This window comes from Heptranchias perlo, chromosome 17 (assembly GCF_035084215.1).
Source record: "Heptranchias perlo isolate sHepPer1 chromosome 17, sHepPer1.hap1, whole genome shotgun sequence".
NCBI lineage: Eukaryota > Metazoa > Chordata > Chondrichthyes > Hexanchiformes > Hexanchidae > Heptranchias > Heptranchias perlo.
Window position 1 is genome coordinate 48,408,974 of NC_090341.1, and position 21,666 is coordinate 48,430,639.

The following is a 21,666-nucleotide window of genomic DNA, read 5'->3' on the forward strand; positions in this document are numbered from 1 at the left end:
CGTTTTCACAATACATTTATTGTGGCAGGTTTTATTTTATATATTGTTAATAAATTTCTATTTGAATACAACTCCCATTTGTAAATACCTACTTCAGGATCTTTCCCGGCCATTTTGCACTCATCTATCCGCTCAGAAGTAGCCGGCCAGTATAACTGAGGAAAAAGAAACAATGTACTTATTAACACATTAGAAGGCAGGGTACGGTAAGTATAGTGGTTATGTTACTGGACTAGTAATCCAGAGGCCTGGACTAATACTCTAGAACGCAAGTTCAGAATCCCACGATGGCAGGCTGAGAATTTGAATTCAGTTTAAAAGATGATATTATGAAGCCATGGGATTGTTGTAAAAACAAATGTCCTTTAGGAAAGGAAACCTACTGTCCTTACCTGGTCTGGTCTGTGCGGTTTATGCTTAGCTGCCCTCTTAAGTATCTTAGCAAGCTACTCAGTTGTATCAAAGAATACATTGTGGGAGCACCTTTATCACACAGACAGAAGAAGGCCCATCATCAACTTCTCAAGGGCAACAATGGATGGACAATAAATGCTGACCTGGTTATTGACACCCACATCCCAAGAATGAATAATTTAAAAAATATTTCTTCTGATTTGGAAAGGCTGTCTCTGGTGTTCATTCCAAGTTTTACAAGTAATGTCTGTAATGTGCAGTGGGACCTCGATAATGCTATGATGGATGGCCCTTCCCTGGAATTTAGCTGGCAGACAATTGAGATTTCCTCCACAGTATTCCCCTCAGTGAATCTGCCTCTGTTGACAAGATGAGCTGGTGCTGGAACAGATGATCCATCAGCTGCTCTGTCAACCAGCCCCAAGAAAAGCAGATACAAGTGCTGCCTTAAGACCAATGGCTACCTCACGGTCCCACTGGCCAAAGAGGTGAGCACTCAGGGTAACAGGCACTCACCTCCAGCAATTCAGTCAACAGCACCGATACCAGCGATTTTAGAACCATTAGATAGCCTGGGGCTAATTTTGACTTTGGGTGATAGTGCAAAACAGGCGATATTGATTCAGACATTCGTTATACATCTCTCCCGATTTTCATCTCCATTGAAGTCAACGTGAGAAAATCAGGAGGGATGTATAACAGGCGGCTGAATTGATATTGCCCATTTTACACTATCACCCAAAGTCAAAATTACCCTCCCCCCCCACACCTTTTCAAATACACTCCTGGTGAGCAAAGCACATATGTGTTGGGTTTTTCACCAGCCCATGCCATACCTGACCTGGGCAAGCTTGGCGACACATTACATGCAATCACTCCCATGGACTATCATCCCTCACCTCCTTAAGAACAAGCACAAAAGCTGCCTATCACCCATCTGCCTTATTGCATCTCCCGAGAAATCAACAATCCGTTTAGTCTACCCGCAGATATCGCTGCTCTCTGAATTTATTTAATTTTCTTGCACTGACTGGAACTATAAGATACTCAGGTATTTAATCAGATCAAACCAATCGAGATAGTGATGGTGTTGAAACCTGGAATGTCTGGAATGAGTGGGGTGGGCGATTAAGAATTTGTTGAGTTTAGGTTTTGCTGCACAGACATATTCCACTGCTGTGAGTTCAGTGTCAATGTCAACAACCCCCATCCAGCATCACTATCTCATTCTTCACATCACTGCCATCTCCTAAGGGAGCAACCTGTCTGCATTATAAATCAGATATTACACTCGTGTCATTCGGGGAGCCATTGGATTGTGAATCAACTGAGTAGACTTTAACCTTCACTGCCGACCAGTAATCTCGGCATTGTGCATTGGCCGCCCGTTACACACCGTGCCCGGTGAATTCAAGGAATGGAAAATCGGACGGTGTGTGTAATGGGTGACTGATCGGCAATGCTAAATTTAAAACCGTGTATTACCGGGATTTGCCCATTGATGGTGTGATTCATTGGGCTCGAATTTAGCAGGCCTGCGGGTTCCCAGCGGGTGGTCCTCCGGGAGCGTCGAAAACGCGGACGGGTAATTGTTCGCGTCCCCCACGCGATCGCGGGATAATTGGACCCATTAAGGCCTGCTTCCGGGTTCTGCGCTCCCCAGCTGCGTGCCGGCCGGCTGCGCATGCGCAGTACCGTCGACGCGATGTAGGAGCTCCAGTTAAAGGGGCAGTCTCCCAAAGCCCCTCCTGCTGCAAGCAAGAGGTCTGGGAGAATGGCTCAACCAAGGGGAAAGGCTGCGCCCCGTTTTTCAGATCTGGCACTGCAGCTGATGCTGGAGGGCGTGAGGAGGAGGAGGGAAACACTCTTCCCTGAGGATGGGCGCAAGTTCCCTGCCGCCGCAACCAGGAAGGCATGGGCAGAGGTGGCGGCGGAGGTGAGCAGCAGGGGCAACACCCCAAGGACTTGGGAGCAGTGCCGCAAGCGCTTCAATGACCTGACTAGGTCTGGCAAGGTGAGTACACCAACGCACCCTCCCACATCCCGTCCCCACCATCACGCCAAGCAGATCACAACCCCCTCCTGCACAGCCACCACTGCGCTCCATCAGCAATCCTCACAGCCACTCATTCACCATCCTCGCCGTGCACGCAAGTACCCACCGTCCCTGACCCCACCCGAACACTACCACACACCCCAATCCCCATGCAATGGGATGGGCACGTGGCCCACACTTCCTCCCATCCGTTCCGCGCCACGCTCAACCCAACCACACCGATGCTCGATGCGTCTCACGATGCAAGACGCACCCACTCACACATCTGTGTTTTGCCTTCACAGGAGAAGAGGAGCAAGAACAACCGCGAAAGGGCACGCACCGGAGGTGGGCCGCCGCAAGTGGTGGAGCTCACCGACGCAGAGGTGGAGGCGCTCGACCTCGCCCGCACGCGACATTGCCTGTCGGTGGCCGATGGCGAGTGTGTCGCTGCCGAAATGGGCGGTAAGGGAAAGCTGACACTCAACACCCATGATCGCGAGTGACCGTATCATCACCTGCCATCAGGCGCACTGTCAAGTTGGTCCACATGCCTCAAAGTGCCCTCTGTTCTCTTGCAGGTGCGTCTTTGGATCAAGCGAGCATGGAGGGCGATTCCTCAGAGGACATGGCGGTCTCTGAGGGTGCATCGTCACATCAGAGCCAACCATCCACCAGCGCAGAGACACGCACCTCGGTGGGTCCCCCTCGCCAACTAGTTGGGGTAGCACTTGGTGAGTCACTGCGCACGAGTGAGCATGAGCAGACCCTGGTGGCAGGGGCAGCCGCGGAGGGTCCGCGACGGAGGGAGCACTCATCTCCAGGCTCTGCTCAGCCGGACCCAGATGCTGAACCCAGGGGGCCACCAGAGAAAAGGAGAGTCGTCGAGGGCCACCAGCTAATTGCTGAGGTGCTGGCAGAGGTGCCGCGCGCATTGTCCACAATAGCGCAGGCGATGGAGGAGTCCACCTCCTGCATGTGGGCATTGGTGGCGCAGGCACAGGAGGGTACCGACGACACAGTGTCGCAGGTAGGTGCGGGACTGTCTGCGGTGGAGGACAGGCTGGCCTCCCTCGAGCGTCACGCACAGCTCCACTTCGAGTCCTTGCAGGCCCTCACAACGTCTGTACGGATTCAGGGTGAGCAACATTCCGACGCCACCAACAGGCTGAGGGATACACTAGGGGTGGCCTTGCAAGGCCTCACACATGCCATCCAAACTGCCGTCCAGCAGGGTGGAAGGGGTGATGTGGGCCGAGGCCAAGAGAGGGATGATGGTGACCGGGGACATGGAAGCGGGGACGCCTCTCAAGGCGTCCCCACGTCCCACCCGTCGCCCACCTCTCAACCAGCACCCGCAATGGTGCCTCCTCTCCAGGTGGCCGAGTCTGCCCCTGCCCCGGTGCAGGAGGAGCAGTCTGTGGAGGTGCCCTCACGGGCACCGAAACCCAGGGGCCGTCCGCCAAAAGCATCTACCCGGTCAAGGCAAGAAGACGAGCAACCTGCCACTACCTCTGCTGGAGCCACAGGGGTAGCACCACGTAGGGGTTCCCGGAGAAGAATTCCAAAGGCCTTATAATCACAAAGGGAATACACCAGGGTGTTTATTATTTTGTACTTTGTTTCTTAAATGATGTCACATTCCACATATTAAATAGTCTATTCTCACCACTCCTGCCACCTCTCGTCCATTCTTCCGCGGCTTGTGCAGTAGTTGCGTTCCGTGGAGGCCATCATGACGGCGAACACCTGCTGCCACCCATTGGGCACACTGCTGTGGGTGCAGGATTACTGGCAGCACTCTTCAGTGGAGGGGGCTGGTATGGCCGCTCGCATGTGCAGGTGAGGAGATGCGAGCGCCTCGCAGTGTCTGACTCTAGGAGAACCGTTGACGTATGAGTGCGTCCCTGGCCCGGCGACCATCCCGGTGAGTCGCGGCTCGGCGCATGGGTCGTCCAACATCCTCGGGCGCGTCCTCCTCCTCCTCCTCCGCCTCCGCCTCCTCCTCCTCCTCCTCCTCCTCCTCCTCGCCCTCGCCTTCCTCAATGTGGGTGGCGGGTGTGGATGGGGCCTCCTCCAGCGGCACCCCTCTCTGTTGGGCCATGTTGTGCAGGGCACAGCAGACAACTATGATTCGTCCCACTCTGAATGGTGTGTATTGGAGCGCTCCCCCAGAACGATCAAGGCACCTGAAGCGCATCTTGAGAAGCCCTATGGTCTGCTCAATTGTAGACCTGGTAGCAGTGTGGCTGTCATTGTACCGACGCTCCGGCTCGGTGATGGGGTTCCTCAGAGGTGTCATGAGCCACGTGTGGAGGGGATACCCCTTGTCGCCGAGGAGCCAGCCGTTGCCGGCGTTGGGTGCCTGCAGGATGGGCGGGACGGCGGACTCCCTGAGGACGAAGGCATCGTGGCAGCTGCCGGGGTATCTGGCGCACACGTGTAGGAATCTCTGGCGGTGGTCACAGATGAGCTGGGCGTTCATGGAGTGATACCCCTTCCTGTTGATGAACAGCCCTGGCTCATGCGGAGGTGCCCGTATTGCGATGTGGGTGCAGTCGATTACACCCTGCACCCGTGGGAAGCCGGCCATGGCATGGAATCCAACCGCCCTCTCCATCTGGCTGCGCTCGTCCATGGCGAAGTTGATGTAGTGGGAGGCCCTGCGGAACAACCCATCGGTGACCTGCCTTATGCACTTGTGTGCAGAGGACTGACAGACCCCGGTGATGTCCCCGGTGGCACCCTGGAAGGAACCGGATGCGAAGAAGTTGAGGGCAGTGGTGACTTTGACGGCGACAGGTAAGAAGATGCTGCTTGGTCCATCAGGGAGCAGCTCGTCGTTAAGGAGGCTGCAGATGTCGGCGACTACCTGGCGATTGACTCTGAGCCTCCGTATGCACTGCTCCTCGGAGAGGTCCATGAAGCTGAGCCTCGCTCTGTACACCCTGTGCGGAGGGTAGTGCCTCCTGCGACGCATCTCTCTCTGCGGTTGCCCTCCCTCCTGCTGTGCAGGTGGGTGTGCCGCAGCACCGTGTTGGGGGGCCCCACCTCTCCGAGGCGGACGGCGTGGACTGTGAGGCTGCTGGGGCTGGTCATCCTGTTCGTCCTCCGACGATGTCAACGCACCACCCATCTGGCAGGTGTTGGTGTGAGGGGTTGTGCAGGGTAGGTGGGTGGGTCCTCGGACTGGGGCTGCGGTTTCGTGTCGGTCTGTCCTCTGGCTTGGCGGGGGTTGGTGGAGGGCAGGGGTTGCCCTATGTGACGCGGTGGCCTCCTGCGTGGGTGAGGGCGCTCCCCCGTGGAGCGCACCTTGGCACCTGGCACAGGCTGCTGGCTGCAACACGCCTGGTTTGAAGGGTCCTGTTTCCCCCAGTGTGGGAAACTGACTGCTTTGACCGTAAAATCCCACACTTCCTCTTTTGACAGCTGCTTCAGCTCATTAACTGACCACAACGAGCAAGTTAAGTGCTCTCAAGTGGAACCCCGCTGGCTTTAATTGCCTGCGGGATTCCCACCAGCGGGGCTTGCGCGCGCAGCCCCGCACGTCAGCGCGGTACCCGGAAGTGGCCGGGATTTCGTCTGAATCCGGTCACGTGATCGGAGATCGGGATTTTCGGGGCCCCCCCGCTGGAAACCCGCAGGTAACCCGACCCTAAAATCGAGCCCATTGTAGTGATTATTGTGACTCACTCAATCCCAGCACCGTTGGAAAGTTGTGGAAATCATTCCCACTCATAGGCATGGCAAAGCTCACTAATCCTCACTGGGGTAGATTTTGACCATCGAGCGCCCAGTTGGCAGATCGCGTGGGCCAGGCGCCTGATTGTGGCAAGAGGAGGCCTGGTCCAGTTTGAAGGCCGAGCCTCATTACCGGGCTGGCGGGGAGGGGGGGGAAACAGGTTTCCCAGGACTCTGAGCTGCCGCAATATTGGGCTGCCTGGAGGTCCGCCCAACCCGGCAAAAAGGTAAAACGGAGAGGTCCTTTCGTGGAAGAGGGGGTACCCAGGCGGCAGCTGCCCAGGTTAGTTTGCGGAGCCAGGGGCAGCACTCCTGTTCCTCCTGGCCCCACAAATGTAATTTAAAACTTACTGTTGTGGGGCCTTTTGAGCTATACCACCCATAAAACTGGTGAGAGAGCACACGGTGCAGGCTCCACCCAGTTTGCTCCCAAAATGGTGTCATAGGACACCGATTTGCAAATTAGAAAGGCCTACCACCTGAAACAGGCGGGCGCAGCGGCTGTCCTGCAGTAGGCCCCTTTAAAAATGGCGGAGGCCAGAACGGTGGCATCAACGAGGCAGTTGGTCTACTGATCCCATCTTGAGGTCGTTAGCGCATCATTAACACCGATTTGGCCTAATTAAAATCGGCCCCACTGCATCCTGAATATATCCAATCTTTTCCTGTAGATCGCGTAATTCTGCATGTTCCTTTGTGTTACTGCGGAGGTTACCTGTGCGCTACCTGCCATTTTAGAATATAGCAACTGCTCCAAGGTTTCTGGGCTGGGAATTCGCCAGTAATCCGACAGAACGGAAATGCATTCCTGGCACTTGGTGGTTCTGAAAAAAATTTTCACCCGGGGAAGATTTTTTTTTTCCTCGTAGAACATTAACTGGATCCAGAGTCACCGTAACAAGGACAGATGCCTGATGACTTTGGCCCTGGCGGTGGCTGGGAGATCAGAAAGAGTTGGAGAAATTGTGCTGGGACACAAATGGATTTCCCACACCCCAGTCAGTGCTTCAGCAAGTGACGGTTTACTCCTCATATAAACATCTTGTCGGGGGGGGGGGGAACAGATAAGAAACAAAATAATTGTAGCCTAGGAGTCCAATCCCAAGGTGCTGGAAGATTGATTAGAAGGCCAGGCATTGAATTTCACTCTCAACTGCCCATTCACATTTGGGCTTGACCTGAGTGGGGGGAGGGGGCAGGGTAATGGACTAAAAATAAGAATATGGGCGAAGAGGGACGGGGGATAGATGAAAGAAAGAACTTGCATTTATAAAACACCTTTCACGACCTCAGGACATCCTAAAGCTCTTCACAGCCAATTAAGTACTTTTGAAGTGTAGCCACTGTTGCAAATTTGCACACAGCAATTAGATAAACGACCAGATAGTCTGTTTTGTTGGTGTTGAATGCAGGATGAATAGCAGGAGAACTCCACTGCTCTTCTTCGAATAGCACAATGAGATCTTTTCTGTACACCTGAGAGGGCAGACGGGGCCCCGGTTCAATGTCTCACCCAAAAGGCAGCACCTCTGAGAGGGCAGCTCTCCCTCAGTCTCAGCCTAGATTTTGTGCTTGCGCCTGTGGAGAGGGGCTTAAACTCACGGCGTTCTGTTTCAGAAGCGAGTGAGTTACCAACTGAGCCAAGGCTGATATCTGATATAAGACATCGAGCATAGAGGGATCACCATCCCATAATATTCAAAGTGTGATTTCGTGATGAGTTGCTCAAGGAATCACTGTTAACAGGAGCGTCTATGGATTGTAGCATCCAGCCCTCGTGTCTGAGAAATAGTATAGATGTGGAGAGCTAACTGGGAGAGGGGGGACAGGGGAGGAGATGATATGGGGGTGGGGGCAGGGAATTCAAGCATTTCCTTGAAATGTGCACACACTTGTATTGCATTCTCAAGACACATTTTTCAAAAACAACTACTAATAGAAACCACTGAACTCGTCTTCTGATACAGAGCTGAAATATTGGATTCAACTGAATTGGAGATGACCTTTCCCAGTGGAAGTCAATGGGTCTATAATTGGCTCCAATTACATCTAATGGGCTCCAGAACTCAAGCACTGACAGCGTAGGATGTACATTCAGACACAGTCCCAGGAGCCGCACTTCAAATAGCTCTGTTTCCGTGCAGTTACGATGCCTGTGTGTACGTGCTGGGCCGAATGTCGCCTGTTATCAGTATATCGTATCAATTCACTGTCATCGCTGGTTATGTGATGAGTTGGGAGGAGTAATGTTCCTCAGAGGAAATTGGTCGGTCCAATTTGACTCATTCTCGCCACGGAACCTGAACTTGGCTTGACCTAATAAAGTTGTTCTCTCTAGCTCAATGTTAATGTGAATACTTCACTCAGTGCTTCTATGCTATCATTGCAAGTTACCCAAATGCTCCAAAACTGTAGTTACGAGAGCTGCCTTAGTAGGGTGAATTTCTTCCTGGTCAAGCATATAAATATTTATCTGAGTGCTGAATTCAAACATTGCTAACTATGCATGCTGATTACTTTTGTTGCCATGAACGTTCGATTCTGATTCATATTGATGTTGTTAACATGAGGACATACATGTAAGGTGCATGCTCCCACTGAACTTTCAGGGGACTGCCATATATCAGCATTGGACTATCAGGGGAGGAGCTATATATCACCACTGGACTGCCCTGGTGGGGCAGCACATATACACATAACAGAAGCACCAAGCGGAGAAAGCCAGATACCACTACTGGAGCACCAGAGGGCAGGGCAGCCATATACTATTACCTGAACACTGGAGAAACAGCTATATACCACCAGTCGACTGGCAGAAGGTAACCTTATACCTCCAAGTAATTGAGCATATGCCCTCTCTTCTCGCTAGACTGGCATTCAGAAAATGATGTCCATGCCACTTGCTTGAGAAGGCAGAAGCTACACAAAGGGAGGGAAATTGGGCGGGGGCATTGCCCGCCAGTAACAGAGCCTGCCTGACTTTCCTTCCGTTCATTTAAAATGGAGGGAAAATCAGGCGGGATCCGTTAAGGGCGTGCGAACCTCTCCGCTTGAATTTTCGCGCTGTGCACTGCCCAAGTGATGATTTATACCCAGATGGTACAGACGAAAATCTACCCCAAAGCATATACAAACCATAGATAGTTCAAGATTGGCCAAATTTAGATTCTTCCAAAGAAACCCAAATTGGGATCAGTTCAGATTAGGCATTTGGAGTCAATGCTCATCCCTCATCTTAACTCACCTTCTGACCGCAGCTTAATCGGAAAAGTCTCAGTCATACTAACAATTTTAGAAGTCTACAGCCAGCCACAGATATTAACATTGCTTTCAACTCTGCAGCAAAGTGTCCGATATTCAGCACCAATATACAAAAGCTTCCAACCCAGAAGGTTGAACCTGTGTAAGGAAAACATTTTTCCACTTATTTAATATCTCTTCTCATTTACCCACATCTCTATCCAGCCTAATACTCCTTTTCATCACCCCCCCCATCCCAATCTTCTCCCTGTCTGTCCTGAAGGCTGGTTAGTTTTAAAACTTGCTGCCCTACCCCCTTGTTTTCCTTCTGCTTCTGTTGCTCACCTTCCCAAGCCCAAGAGGACAAGGCACCTGACCTGCTCGTAGGCCTCTGCCAGCATTGGTTTGTGAGCAGCCACTAGAAGTTGACCTGTGGGCTATGAATCTTAGTGGATAAGAAAGGCGATGATAAATGACCGCTGACTGCTCATTTGCTGCAGTCTATGGGGTACATTGTTCAATCAGCCAAGTTCAAGTATGAACACTTGGCACGTTAGTACTACAATCCTCTGTGTGCTTTTTTCTAGTCAGGCATTAACCTGATTAAAATAAACAGGTTAATGTCTGCCCGAAAATAGCACACAGACGAATGCACTGTTCGTCACTGAACTTGCCCAACGAGAAAATGTAACCCTCAATACTCTTCTGAAATTCATTAATGGCTCCATCCTGTATATTTTAAGGAGTCAGTTGTCCAGTCATTATAAGTTGAACTTTTCTTTTTTAAAAAGCAGAACTCTAAAAACACTAGTTTTTTTTAGAGTGAACTCTCTAGTTTTGTAGCATTCACAGGCTCCATATAATTAACTATCAAAAACAAACACTTGCACTGACAAGCAATAACCATCTCGAAATGATGTGTTCTTAACCCCACAAGTGTCAAAGGCTGACTCAATTGGCTCTATTTCCTGCTGAGTGATTAGCTGGCTCTAAGGCCGGTAGTTGTGGTCTCACACCCACTCTTATTAGCTCACGGATTGTAGCAAGTGTGGTGACAGTTTTCATTAAACGCCTGTTGTTTTAAGATGAAATTAGAATCATTTCCATTGAAAGGCGATTCTGGGGGAGGCCTGTCATGTAAAGTGCACTTTAGCAATCGTGCGTCAATCATTTCAATAAAAGAATTCCCCTCCTGAAAGCTCGCACTAGCAGACAAGGGTACATTCAGTGCTCTTCTGCTGCTAGCACAGAGCCACGCTCAAAAAGCACCCTGATTCTCTGACCTGCTTTCCCTTCAAGCATGGCTCCTCATTGGGAGCACAGCAGCACTGAACTTGTCCTACAATTCCACTGGGAGCCAGGAGTCCTCCAATATCTCATCCACTTCCTTTGCTTGCTCTCTTTATGGCCTTATCAACTTGTGTTGCTACTTTTAGCGATTTATGTATCTGTATTCCTAGCTCTCCTTGCTCCTCTACCCCATTTTGTTTCTTACCTTCCAATCTATAAGTGGCCTCCTTATTCCTCCTGCCAAAATGAATCAACACACACTTCGATCCACTGAATTAATTTGCCATTTATCCGCCCACTCTACGAGCCTGTTTACGTCTTCCTGATTTTGGTGCAGTCCTCCACATTATTATTACCTGAGATCTCCAGGAAGAGATTATTAGAGTTGCAAGCATTTTTACCTTCTTCACTCCATTCGAGATGTTGTCCAGATTGCAGGTCAGGAGGTAGTCCTTCGCAGCAGCATACAGTCTTCTGTTGTCCTCATCGAGGATCATGGAATGCAAGTTGGAAGCACTGAAGCTGAGTGGGATGATCCGCTTGTTTAACATCAATTCTAAGAAACAACATAATTGGTAGAAAGTATTATACAACGCACAATTGGACTAGGAATTGTCAAAAGTATCAGCTCAGCGCATACAGTGACGGTGGGTCCCTTTCACCCCTAGGACCTGAATTTCAATTCAGACTGGGCTGATGGAATAAAAGTTTCCTCTCTGCTGGTCGTATGGATCCCATGTGAAATATGCTTGTGGTTGTTACAAATGAGTTTGTAGTCATGTAGGCCCATGGCACAAAACTGCCCACACTTTGGCACTAATTGGCATATATGACTAAGGTCACACAAATGCCTGATGTGGAAAATGGAAAAGCCACACTGGCAGAGGAGAAGATGCTCCTTTGAGGTTAAAGTAAAGGCACAGTGTTGGGGCAGAATAGAGGGAGCTTTACTCTCCGATGGCAGGAGCCTGGGCTGATTTTGCCCTTCTTAACCCAAGGAACACTGAAGTTAATTGTAATGCCACCAATGACGGTCGGCTAATTCAACGCAGACCAGGCAGTATATTGACCCACTAAGCCAGTGGAGGAACATGAGCCACTTCTGTTGACTGGCACAATGTCCACACGTTCACTGGCTGTTTTCAAAATACGCCCTGTCACCAGGACTCCCAGTTGCTACAACAAACACCTCTCGTCCCGATCCAGGTCAGTTCTGTCTTGGTAAATGTGACCTCTCCAGAACAGAGAGAGGTAGCAATACCCTGTGTTACTTTCAATGAATTGGTTAATGTGTTTGAATGGAATTCCTACCTTAACAAAGTCATTACCATGTTTAGTTTTTGACACCATAAAATGTTTAAGATTTTACAGGGATATTTTGGGAGTTGGATGCCCCTTGCTATTCAGTATGCTTATGAAAAGGTTGACTGTTCAGACAGCTCTTCTCAAGCAAGAAGATGGAGTCTAAGTGCAGGAAGAAGGATAAATCACATAAGGATAAGCCCATGTCTACATGTATGGGTTTGAGTTTGCACCCAGACAGCTCCAAGCAGCCTCCACTCTCTCCCACCTTAGTAATGCAAGTGGCCACCGTAAGTCCACTCCCCACTCTTTAGGCGAGGCTAAGCCTCCACCTCAGCAGCAGCCACCTCACGTACCTTCCAGGGTTGCCCTGACCTGGGCAGTGAGGTAAATGCCGCCTTGAGGTTGTGGTTATATACAAGGCAAAAACAGTCACATCATAAACAGAATAAAGGAAATTCGCTGGGAGTGCAATTCATAAAATGACCCCTTACATCTCAAGGAAACAGCCTGGGAGATGTCCGTAAGCTCTGCTAATACAGATGTGAAGTAAGTATTGAATAATGGTAATCATGGAGCGACCCCTGTAGTCAGTGCTGACTCTTTCTACATCTTGCACCTTTGAAGTTTGAGCAGGAATAAGTAAAGGATAATGTTGGGCAAATCTTAATTGTGTTTGGTTTTAATTACAGCCTATTTAAACCCACAAAGGATACAATGTTTCCTTCAGGAGCGTTGGGTTAGTCAGACTTGTTTGGGCTAGCCTGCTTGTCACAAACTATTGGATATTAATAATTAACGCCTAGAATGAGTTTTAAGTTTAGACTTTAAAAAATTTGATAATGTTGCACAATTTCCTTTATTAAAATGAATGAAAATGTGAGAGATGCCGCTTTGGTGGCATAGTAACATTAAGAACAGGAGTAGGCCATTCAGCCCTTCAAGCCTGCTCCGCCATTCAATTAGATTACAACTGATCTGAACCTCAACTCTATTTTCCAGCCATTGTTCCATACTCCCAAAAAAATCTATCTATCTCAGTCTTGAAAGTTCCAATTGTCCTCACAATTGGTCTGTGACTGTGTGCAAAGTGTTTCCATGGAGTAAAGTTCTTGTTTGGAACTTCTTTTAGGATTCTTCATAATCCGAGATTGAATGAAAAGGAATAGGTTTATTATCATCTTCAAACATCATAGAGCAGCTCAGCCTCTGCTAATAGAACTCCATCTTTGACATCTCCCTGGCTGAGGCAAGTTGCCTGATAATGGGTGCCAAGTAAGACATTGTCAGACTCTGATTGTTAAGGGCATGTCTCTAAGTTACATGCTCAAACTAATAAGTAACATTTACCCTCACTGAAGTATAGTGAGTCATTGCCCTTTCGGGAGCCTTATCACTATGTCATTGCAGCTGCTAATGCCTTCCAACAAACAAAATCTGCATTTGGCATTGAGAGGGCTCTAGGCAGTGGAGTAGGAAGGGAGGAAGGACTTGCATTTCTATAGCGCCTTTCACGACCGCAGGACGTCCCAAAGTGCTTTACAGCCAATGAAGTACTTTTGAAGTATAGTCACCGTTGTACTGTAGGAAACATGGCAGCCAGTTTGCACAAAGCAAGGTCCCACAAATAGCAATGTGACAATGACCAGATTTTCTATTTTAGTATGTTTGTTGAGTAGTTTTGCTCAGTCCTGCCCCCAGTCAGCTGAAGCTGTTCATCAGCATAAAAACCCTGTAACCTCTCCTCTGGCACCTCCATTTCCCAACTTGAGCCCTGACTTGGAAATTCCCTCCTAGCCATTCCACTCTGTATTAGCTGCTGCTAACCATCTGACATGGTTGAGGCTTCCCATTGTAATATCCTGGAGTGGAGAGTGTTGCACGGTGTGATGGCGGGCAATGACTGCCATGCCACTTTACCAATGTCATGGCTTCATAAGTAGAATCTGGGGAGGGCTATTTAGCAGCCAGAGTGAAACAACTTTCCACATTTGCAGTGTGAGAGGTTGCAGCCCCTTTTCAATTACTTCCTTAACTTCTGGTTGCAATTTTCCCCACCCAATAACATCTGTCTCTGGTTACCTGGTGCGCAGGGTGAGCAGGTCAGAGGACTACCTGGTTGGCCATACACGCATCCAGGGTCAGGGTCACTCCAACTTGCCCACGTTCAAAGCTCTAGTACGTGCCCTGGTGACCATGGAGTTGAACCACGAGATGTCCACTGGTTTGCTGGAACTTTCCGCAAACAATCAACACCATCGAGGAGGGTTGAAGTATTTGTGCCGGTTTGGGATTCCTTGGCCATTTTCTCAAGAAAAAGATTTGGGCGTGAGCCCTGTTAAGATATGTGTTTTTTTTTAGCAAAAGCTTGCCTAAATGGGACCAGCTTCCCAAGACGGCCCCATCCAGAGTTGATAGGTAAGCAGACGAATGGCATTTACAATATTGGGCATGTAGTTGTTTTTGCACAGATCCCAAATAATGGCTAATTCGATTGCAACATCTGGCCATTCAGGGAGGCATCTGTCACCTATTTTATTCATTCATGGGATGTGGGCATCGCTGACAAGGCCATCCCTAATGCCCATCCCTAATTGCCCTTGAGAAGGTGAGCCGCCTTCTTGAACCGCTGCAGTCCGAATGGAGAACGTTCTCCCACAATTTTGACCCAGTGACGATGAAGGAACAGCGATATATTTCCAAGTCAGGATGGTGTGTGACTTGGAGGGGAATGTGCAGGTGGTGATATTCCCATGCGCCTGCTGTCCTTGTCCTTCTAGGTGGTAGGGGTCACGGGTTTGGGTTGCTGCAGTGCATCTTGTAGATGGTACCCACTGCAGCCACGGTGCACTGGTGGTGGAGGGAGTGAATGTTTAAAGTGGTGAATGGGGTGCCAATCAAGCATGCTGCTTTGTCCTGGTGTCGAGTTTCTTGAGTATTGTTGGAACAGCACTCATCCAAGCAAGTGGAGAGTATTCCATCACACTCCTGACTTGTGCCCTGTAGATGGTGGAAAGGCTTTAGGGAGTCAGGAGGTGAGTCACTCGCTGCAGAATACCCAGCCTCTGACCTGCTCATGTAGCCACAGTATTTATATGGCTGGTCCAGTTAAGTTTCTGGTCAATGGTGACCCCCAGGATGTTGATGGTGGGGGATTCAGCAATGGTAATGCTGTTGAATGTCAAGGGGAGGTAGTTAGACTCTCTCTTGTTGGAGATGGTCATTGCCTGGCACTTGTCTGGCGCGAATGTTACTTGCCACTTATCAGCCCAAGCCTGGATGTTGTCCAGGTCTTGCTGCATGCGGGCTCGGACTGCTTCATTATTTGAGGGGTTGCGAATGGAACTGAACACTGTGCAATCATCAGCGAACATCCCCATTTCTGACCTTATGATGGAGGGAAGGTCATTGATGAAGCAGCTGAAGATGGTTGGGCCTAGGACACTGCCCAGAGGAACTAAGAGGAACTTGGTGTTAACAAGCTCTTTTGATCTCTTCTAGTCTTTGAAGAAAGGCTTTTAAAAATCAGGACACAGGCACCAAGAGGTCAATCAGGCAGCTGTAAGTTACAAGGGGGGAGAGAACCTCTGCATTGGTTGGGCGGAGAGTTCAGGCTTCTACATTAAGCAAAGGGCCCACTGAAGTACTACGCATGCTCTTTAATTTTGTAATATTACATGAGCAGAACTTAAACCGGTGACAGCAAGTGTCTCTCATCATACTCTGAAGAAGAGCAGGGGAGTTCTCTTTGGTGTCCTGGCTAATATTTATTCCTCAACCAACATTATTAAAACAGATGATCTGGTCATTATCACATTGCTGTTTGTGGGAGCTTGCTGTGCGCAAATTGGCTGCCGCATTTCCTACATTACAACAGTGACTAGTCTTCAAAAAAGTATTACATTTGCTGTAATGCACTTTGGGATGTCCTGAGGTCAGGAAAGGAGCTATAGGAATACAAGTCTTTCTTTCTTTACTCAGTGCTCTATATTTTGCGAATTCAGCAGCAATTCAGGAAGAAACAAACTGAACATCATCTCACCCAGTGTTAACTCGGTCTCCCTTTGAACAGATTGAAGGTGTACACGTCCTTGTGGTCTGGTCCACATCACAAGGGAGTTTCATTGTTACACTCCCGGTTCCCGTTACCGGACTAATAGATACAGGCCAGTGGGAGTGAACTTCTGTTAAGAAGCAGGCAACCAGACCACTTAAGAGAGTAACTGACACCACTGAAATCAAGTAGATGTCTGCAGCAAACCTGAATTTCTAGCAGTATTATTGATCTAAATTTAATGATTATGATCTGAAAATTTACCGAATACTGATTTTTAGTATTGAACAGATGGTGAAAAATGTTATTAGTGGCACTTTCCTTTTGGTGGGGAGGGGTGCCTGCAGCAGTTTAGGAGGGGAATGGAAAATGCTCACATTATAACATTACGTGTGGCTCGCAGGAAGTCAAGGGAAAACTATACACAAATGGGCGGAGGAGGAACTGAGAGGGCAACGGATATGTACCAATAATTGTTCCATAATGTGGCCTCTTCGGGATTTGAGCCAAACATCTTGTTTCACTGAGATCAGAGGATCCTACTTTCTGCACCCTGGAATCTTTTTAACATTTCTTTCGCTCTCTCTCTCTCTCTCTCTCTTTTCCTTACCTCTACCCCCTTTGGTTCTTTTACCCTGGCAAAGTTAGTGGCCTGATGATCACTGCCTCCTCACAAGCCACCACCAATGAGCCTGTAGCTGAGAAGTGTGTGACAGCGTCCTGAGGTCACTCGGTAATCTTGGCATAGGGTAAAGTGCGGTCAGAATCAGTGACACTACAAGCACTGTGTCCAATTGGTTTCTGTGGTGACATCATTATTTTACTAACTTTCCATTCAATTAAAAAAAAATTAAGATCCAAATTTAACATTTCTTAAGAAATGCTTTGGCTTAGACACAGCCGCCCAGCAATGGAGAGAAACAGGGATACTTTTCTCGTTAACAGGAGGAAAGGAATGAAAGGTTTCACTTCGGATGCCAATTTGTAAGCATCAATTGCATCCTGCCTTTGTTCAGTCTCCCTCACTCTCATACATCAGAATATATTCAATGAGAAAAGGCCATTCAGCCCATCAAGCACTCTTAAAATAAAAAGGGGAAATCTGCTAATCTGAAAAGCTCTGGAATAAAAACAGAAAATGTTTTCTGGAATAGCTCTGGAATAAAAACAGAACATGGCAGGTCAGTCAGCGCCTGTAAAGAGAAAAGACAAGTTTGGCTGTGTATCCTTCATCTGAACTGAAGACTGAAAAACTTACAGGTATTTTGGTAAGGTTTGAAAACAAAGGATAAAAGAGGGAAGAGGGGGAGAGAACCAACAGATAGACCAATCACCGAGAGGAGTTGGTTTAAATGGAGAGAACCAACAGATAGACCAATCACCAAGAGGAGTTGGTTTAAATGGAGAGAACCAACAGATAGACCAATCACCAAGAGGAGTTGGGTTAAATGGAGAGAACCAACAGATAGACCAATCACAGAGAGGAGTTGGGTTAAATGGAGAGAACCAACAGATAGACCAATCACCGAGAGGAGTTGGGTTAAATGGAGAGAACCAACAGATAGACCAATCACTGAGAGGAGTTGGGTTAAATGGAGAGAACCAACAGATAGACCAATCACTGAGAGGAGTTGGGTTAAATGGAGAGAACCAACAGATAGACCAATCACTGAGAGGAGTTGGGTTAAATGACCTGCAAACTTAGAAAACAGTTAATAAAAAGAACAAAGGAATGTGTAAATGATGGGGGTGAAAAGATACAGGAGAGCTCCATGTAAATGAAAACATGAGAAAATAGGGAAAAATAAATAAAGAAAAAACACAAGCTGTAAATGGAGTAGTTTCTTCCAACTAAATTTTGGAAAACCGAAGCCATTGTCTCCGGTCTCCGCCGCAAACTCCGTTCCCTAGCCATCAACTCCATCCCTCTCCCTAGCTACTGTCTGAGGCTGAACCACACCATTCATAACTTTGCCATCCTATTTGACCATGAGATGAGCTTCCGACCACATATCCGGTCCATCAACAAGACCGCCTACTTCCACCTCCATAACATCGCCTGTCTCTGCCCTGCCTCAGCTCATCTGCTGCTGAAACCCTCATCCATGCCTTTGTTACTTCTAGACTCGACTATTCCAATGCTCTCCTGGCTGGCCTCCAATCTTCTACCCTCCATAAACTTGAGCTCATCCAAAACTCTGCTGCCCGTATCCTAACTCGCAACAAGTCCCGTTCACCCATCATCACTGTGCTCGTTGACCTACATTGGCTCCCCGACCGGGAACGCCTCGATTTTAAAATTCTCATCCTTGTTTTCAAATCCCTCCATGGCCTCGCCCCTCCCTAGCTCTGTAACCTCCTCCAGACCTACAATCCTCCTAGACCCTCCCCAACAGCACTAGCAAACACTCCTCCTAGGACCGCTGTCCTAGGAGGAGTGTTTGCTAGTGCTGTTGGGGAGGGTTTAAACTAAAGTGGCAGGGGGTTGGGAACCTGAGCAGGGAGAGAGAGGAAAGCGTAACAGGAAGGGACAGAAGGTATGGAGTAATAGGTAAAGTGTTAAAAAAGGAAAAAGCAGGAACTAAGCGTCACAAAACAGATTTGAAAGTTCTTTATCTGAATGCACGTAGCATTCGTAATAAAATGGACGAGTTAACGGCACAAATAACTACGTATGGGTATGATCTTGTGGCCATTACAGAAACATGGCTGCAGGGTGACAACGACTGGGAATTAAATATGCCAGGGTATTTAACAATCAGGAAGGACAGGCAGGAAGGAAGGGGAGGTGGGGTGGCTATGTTAATAAAGGAAGGAATCACTGTAATACAGAGAAATGATATTGGGACAAAGCATCAAGATAATGAAACAGTTTGGGTGGAGATAAGGAATAATAAGGGAAAAAAAACATTAGTGGGCGTAGTATATAGGCCTCCTAATAGTTGCAACTCTGCTGGAAGAAGTATTAATCAGGAGATAGTCGGGGCATGTAATAAGGGAACAGCCATAATTATGGGGGATTTTAATTATCATATTAACTGGACAAATCAAATTGGGCAGAGCAGCCTTGAGGACGAGTTCATTGAGTGCATCAGGGATGGATTTCTTGAGCAGTATGTAACTGATCCTACAAGGGGGCAGGCAACCTTGGACCTGGTCCTGTGTAATGAGTCAGGATTAATTAATAATGTCCTAGTTAAGGATCCCCTTGGAACGAGCGACCACAACATGGTTGAATTCCATATCCAATTAGAGGGTGAGAAGGTTGATTCTCAAACAAGCGTACTGAGCTTGAATAAAGGAGACTATGATGGTATGAGAGCGGAATTGATTAAAGTGGACTGGGAAAATAGATTAAAGGGTAAGACGGTACATGAGCAGTGGTGTTCATTTAGGGAGTTATTTTACAACTTTCAAAATAAATATATTCCACTGAGGAAAAAAGGGTGTAAAAGAAATGACAGCCATCCGTGGCTAAGTAAAGAAATCAAGGATAGTATCCGACTAAAAACAAGGACATATAAGGTAGCCAAACTTAGTGGGAGGATAGAAGATTGGGAATTCTTCAAAAGACAGCAAAAAGTAACTAAAGGATTGATTAAGAAAGGGAAGTTAGATTATGAAAAGAAATTAGCAAAAAATATAAAAACAGATAGCAAGAGTTTCTATAGTTATATAAAAAGAAAAAGGGTGGCTAAGGCAAACATAGGTCCCTTAGAGGATGAGACCGGGAAATTAATGGTGGGAAACATGGAGATGGCAAAAATGCTGAACAAATATTTTGTTTCAGTCTTTACAGTAGAGGACACTAAGAATATCCCAACACTGGACAAACAGGGGACTCTCGGGGGGGAGGAGCTAAATACGATTAAAATCACTCAGGAGATGGTACTCAGTAAAATAATGGGACTCAAGGCGGATAAATCCCCTGGACCTGATGGCTTCCATCCTAGGGTCTTGAGGGAAGTGGCAGTAGGGATTGTGGATGCTTTGGTGATAGTTTTCCAAAATTCCCTGGACTCAGGAGAGGTCCCGGCAGATTGGAAAACTGCTAATGTAACACCGTTATTTAAAAAGGGTAGTAGGCAGAAGGCTGGAAATTATAGGCCAGTTAGCTTAACATCTGTGGTGGGTAAAATTTTGGAGTCTATTATTAAGGAGACAGTAACGGAACATTTAGATAAGCATAATTTAATAGGACAAAGTCAGCATGGCTTTATGAAGGGGAAGTCATGTCTGACAAATTTGCTTGAGTTCTTCGAGGATATAACGTATAGGGTGGATAAAGGGGAACCAGTGGACATAGTGTATTTAGACTTCCAGAAGGCATTCGACAAGGTGCCACATAAAAGATTATTACTTAAGATAAAAAATCACGGGATTGGGGGTAATATTCTGGCATGGGTGGAGGATTGGTTATCAAACAGGAAGCAGAGAGTTGGGATAAATGGTTCATTTTCGGACTGGCAACCAGTAACCAGTGGTGTTCCACAGGGGTCGGTGCTGGGTCCCCAACTCTTTACAATCTATATTAACGATTTGGAGGAGGGGACCAAGTGCAACATATCAAAATTTGCAGATGATACAAAGATGGGAGGGAAAGTAGAGAGTGAGGAGGACATAAAAAACCTGCAAGGGGATATAGACAGGCTGGGTGAGTGGGCGGAGATTTGGCAGATGCAATATAATATTGGAAAATGTGAGGTTATGCACTTTGGCAGGAAAAATCAGAGAGCAAGTTATTTTCTTAATGGCGAGAGACTGGAAAGTACTGCAGTACAAAGGGATCTGGGGGTCCTAGTGCAAGAAAATCAAAAAGTTGGTATGCAGGTGCAGCAGGTGATCAAGAAGGCCAACGGAATGTTGGCTTTTATTGCTAGGGGGATAGAATATAAAAACAAGGAGGTATTGCTGCAGTTATATAAGGTATTGGTGAGACCGCACCTGGAATACTGCATACAGTTTTGGTCTCCATACTTAAGAAAAGACATACTTGCTCTCGAGGCAGTACAAAGAAGGTTCACTCGGTTAATCCCGGGGATGAGGGGGCGGACATATGAGGAGAGGTTGAGTAGATTGGGACTCTACTCATTGGAGTTCAGAAGAATGAGAGGCGATCTTATTGAAACATATAAGATTGTGAAGGGTCTTGATCGGGTGGATGCAGTAAGGATGTTCCCAAAGATGGGTGAAACTAGAACTAGGGGGCATAATCTTAGAATAAGGGGCTGCTCTTTCAAAACTGAGATGAGGAGAAACTTCTTCACTCAGAGGGTGGTAGGTCTGTGGAATTTGCTGCCCCAGGAAGCTGTGGAAGCTACATCATTAGATAAATTTAAAACAGAAATAGACAGTTTCCTCGAAGTAAAGGGAATTAGGGGTTATGGGGAGCGGGCAGGAAATTGGACATGAAGCTGAGTTCGGATCGGTCAATGCCCTGTGGGTGGCGGAGAGGGCCCAGGGGCTATGTGGCCGGGTCCTGCTCCGACTTCTTGTGTTCTTTAGATTTGTGGTTGGGATCAGATCAGCCATGATCTTATTGAATGGCGGAGCAGGCTCGAGGGGCCGATTGGCCTACTCCTGCTCCAAT

The 21,666-nt window shown here is 47.9% G+C and overlaps 1 protein-coding gene across 1 annotated transcript in view; it reads right to left on the minus strand.

Moving 5' to 3' along the window:
* The window catches only part of sema3h (sema domain, immunoglobulin domain (Ig), short basic domain, secreted, (semaphorin) 3H), a 161,642-nt gene that overhangs the window by 97,147 nt on the left and 42,829 nt on the right, over nucleotides 1-21,666 (minus strand). Inside the window, exons 2-3 of the mRNA XM_067998952.1 lie at nucleotides 11,122-11,276; nucleotides 93-155 (exon numbers count right to left, since the gene is read on the minus strand). Coding sequence (XP_067855053.1) covers nucleotides 93-155; nucleotides 11,122-11,276 — 218 coding nt within the window. The remainder of the gene's footprint in view (nucleotides 1-92; nucleotides 156-11,121; nucleotides 11,277-21,666) is intronic.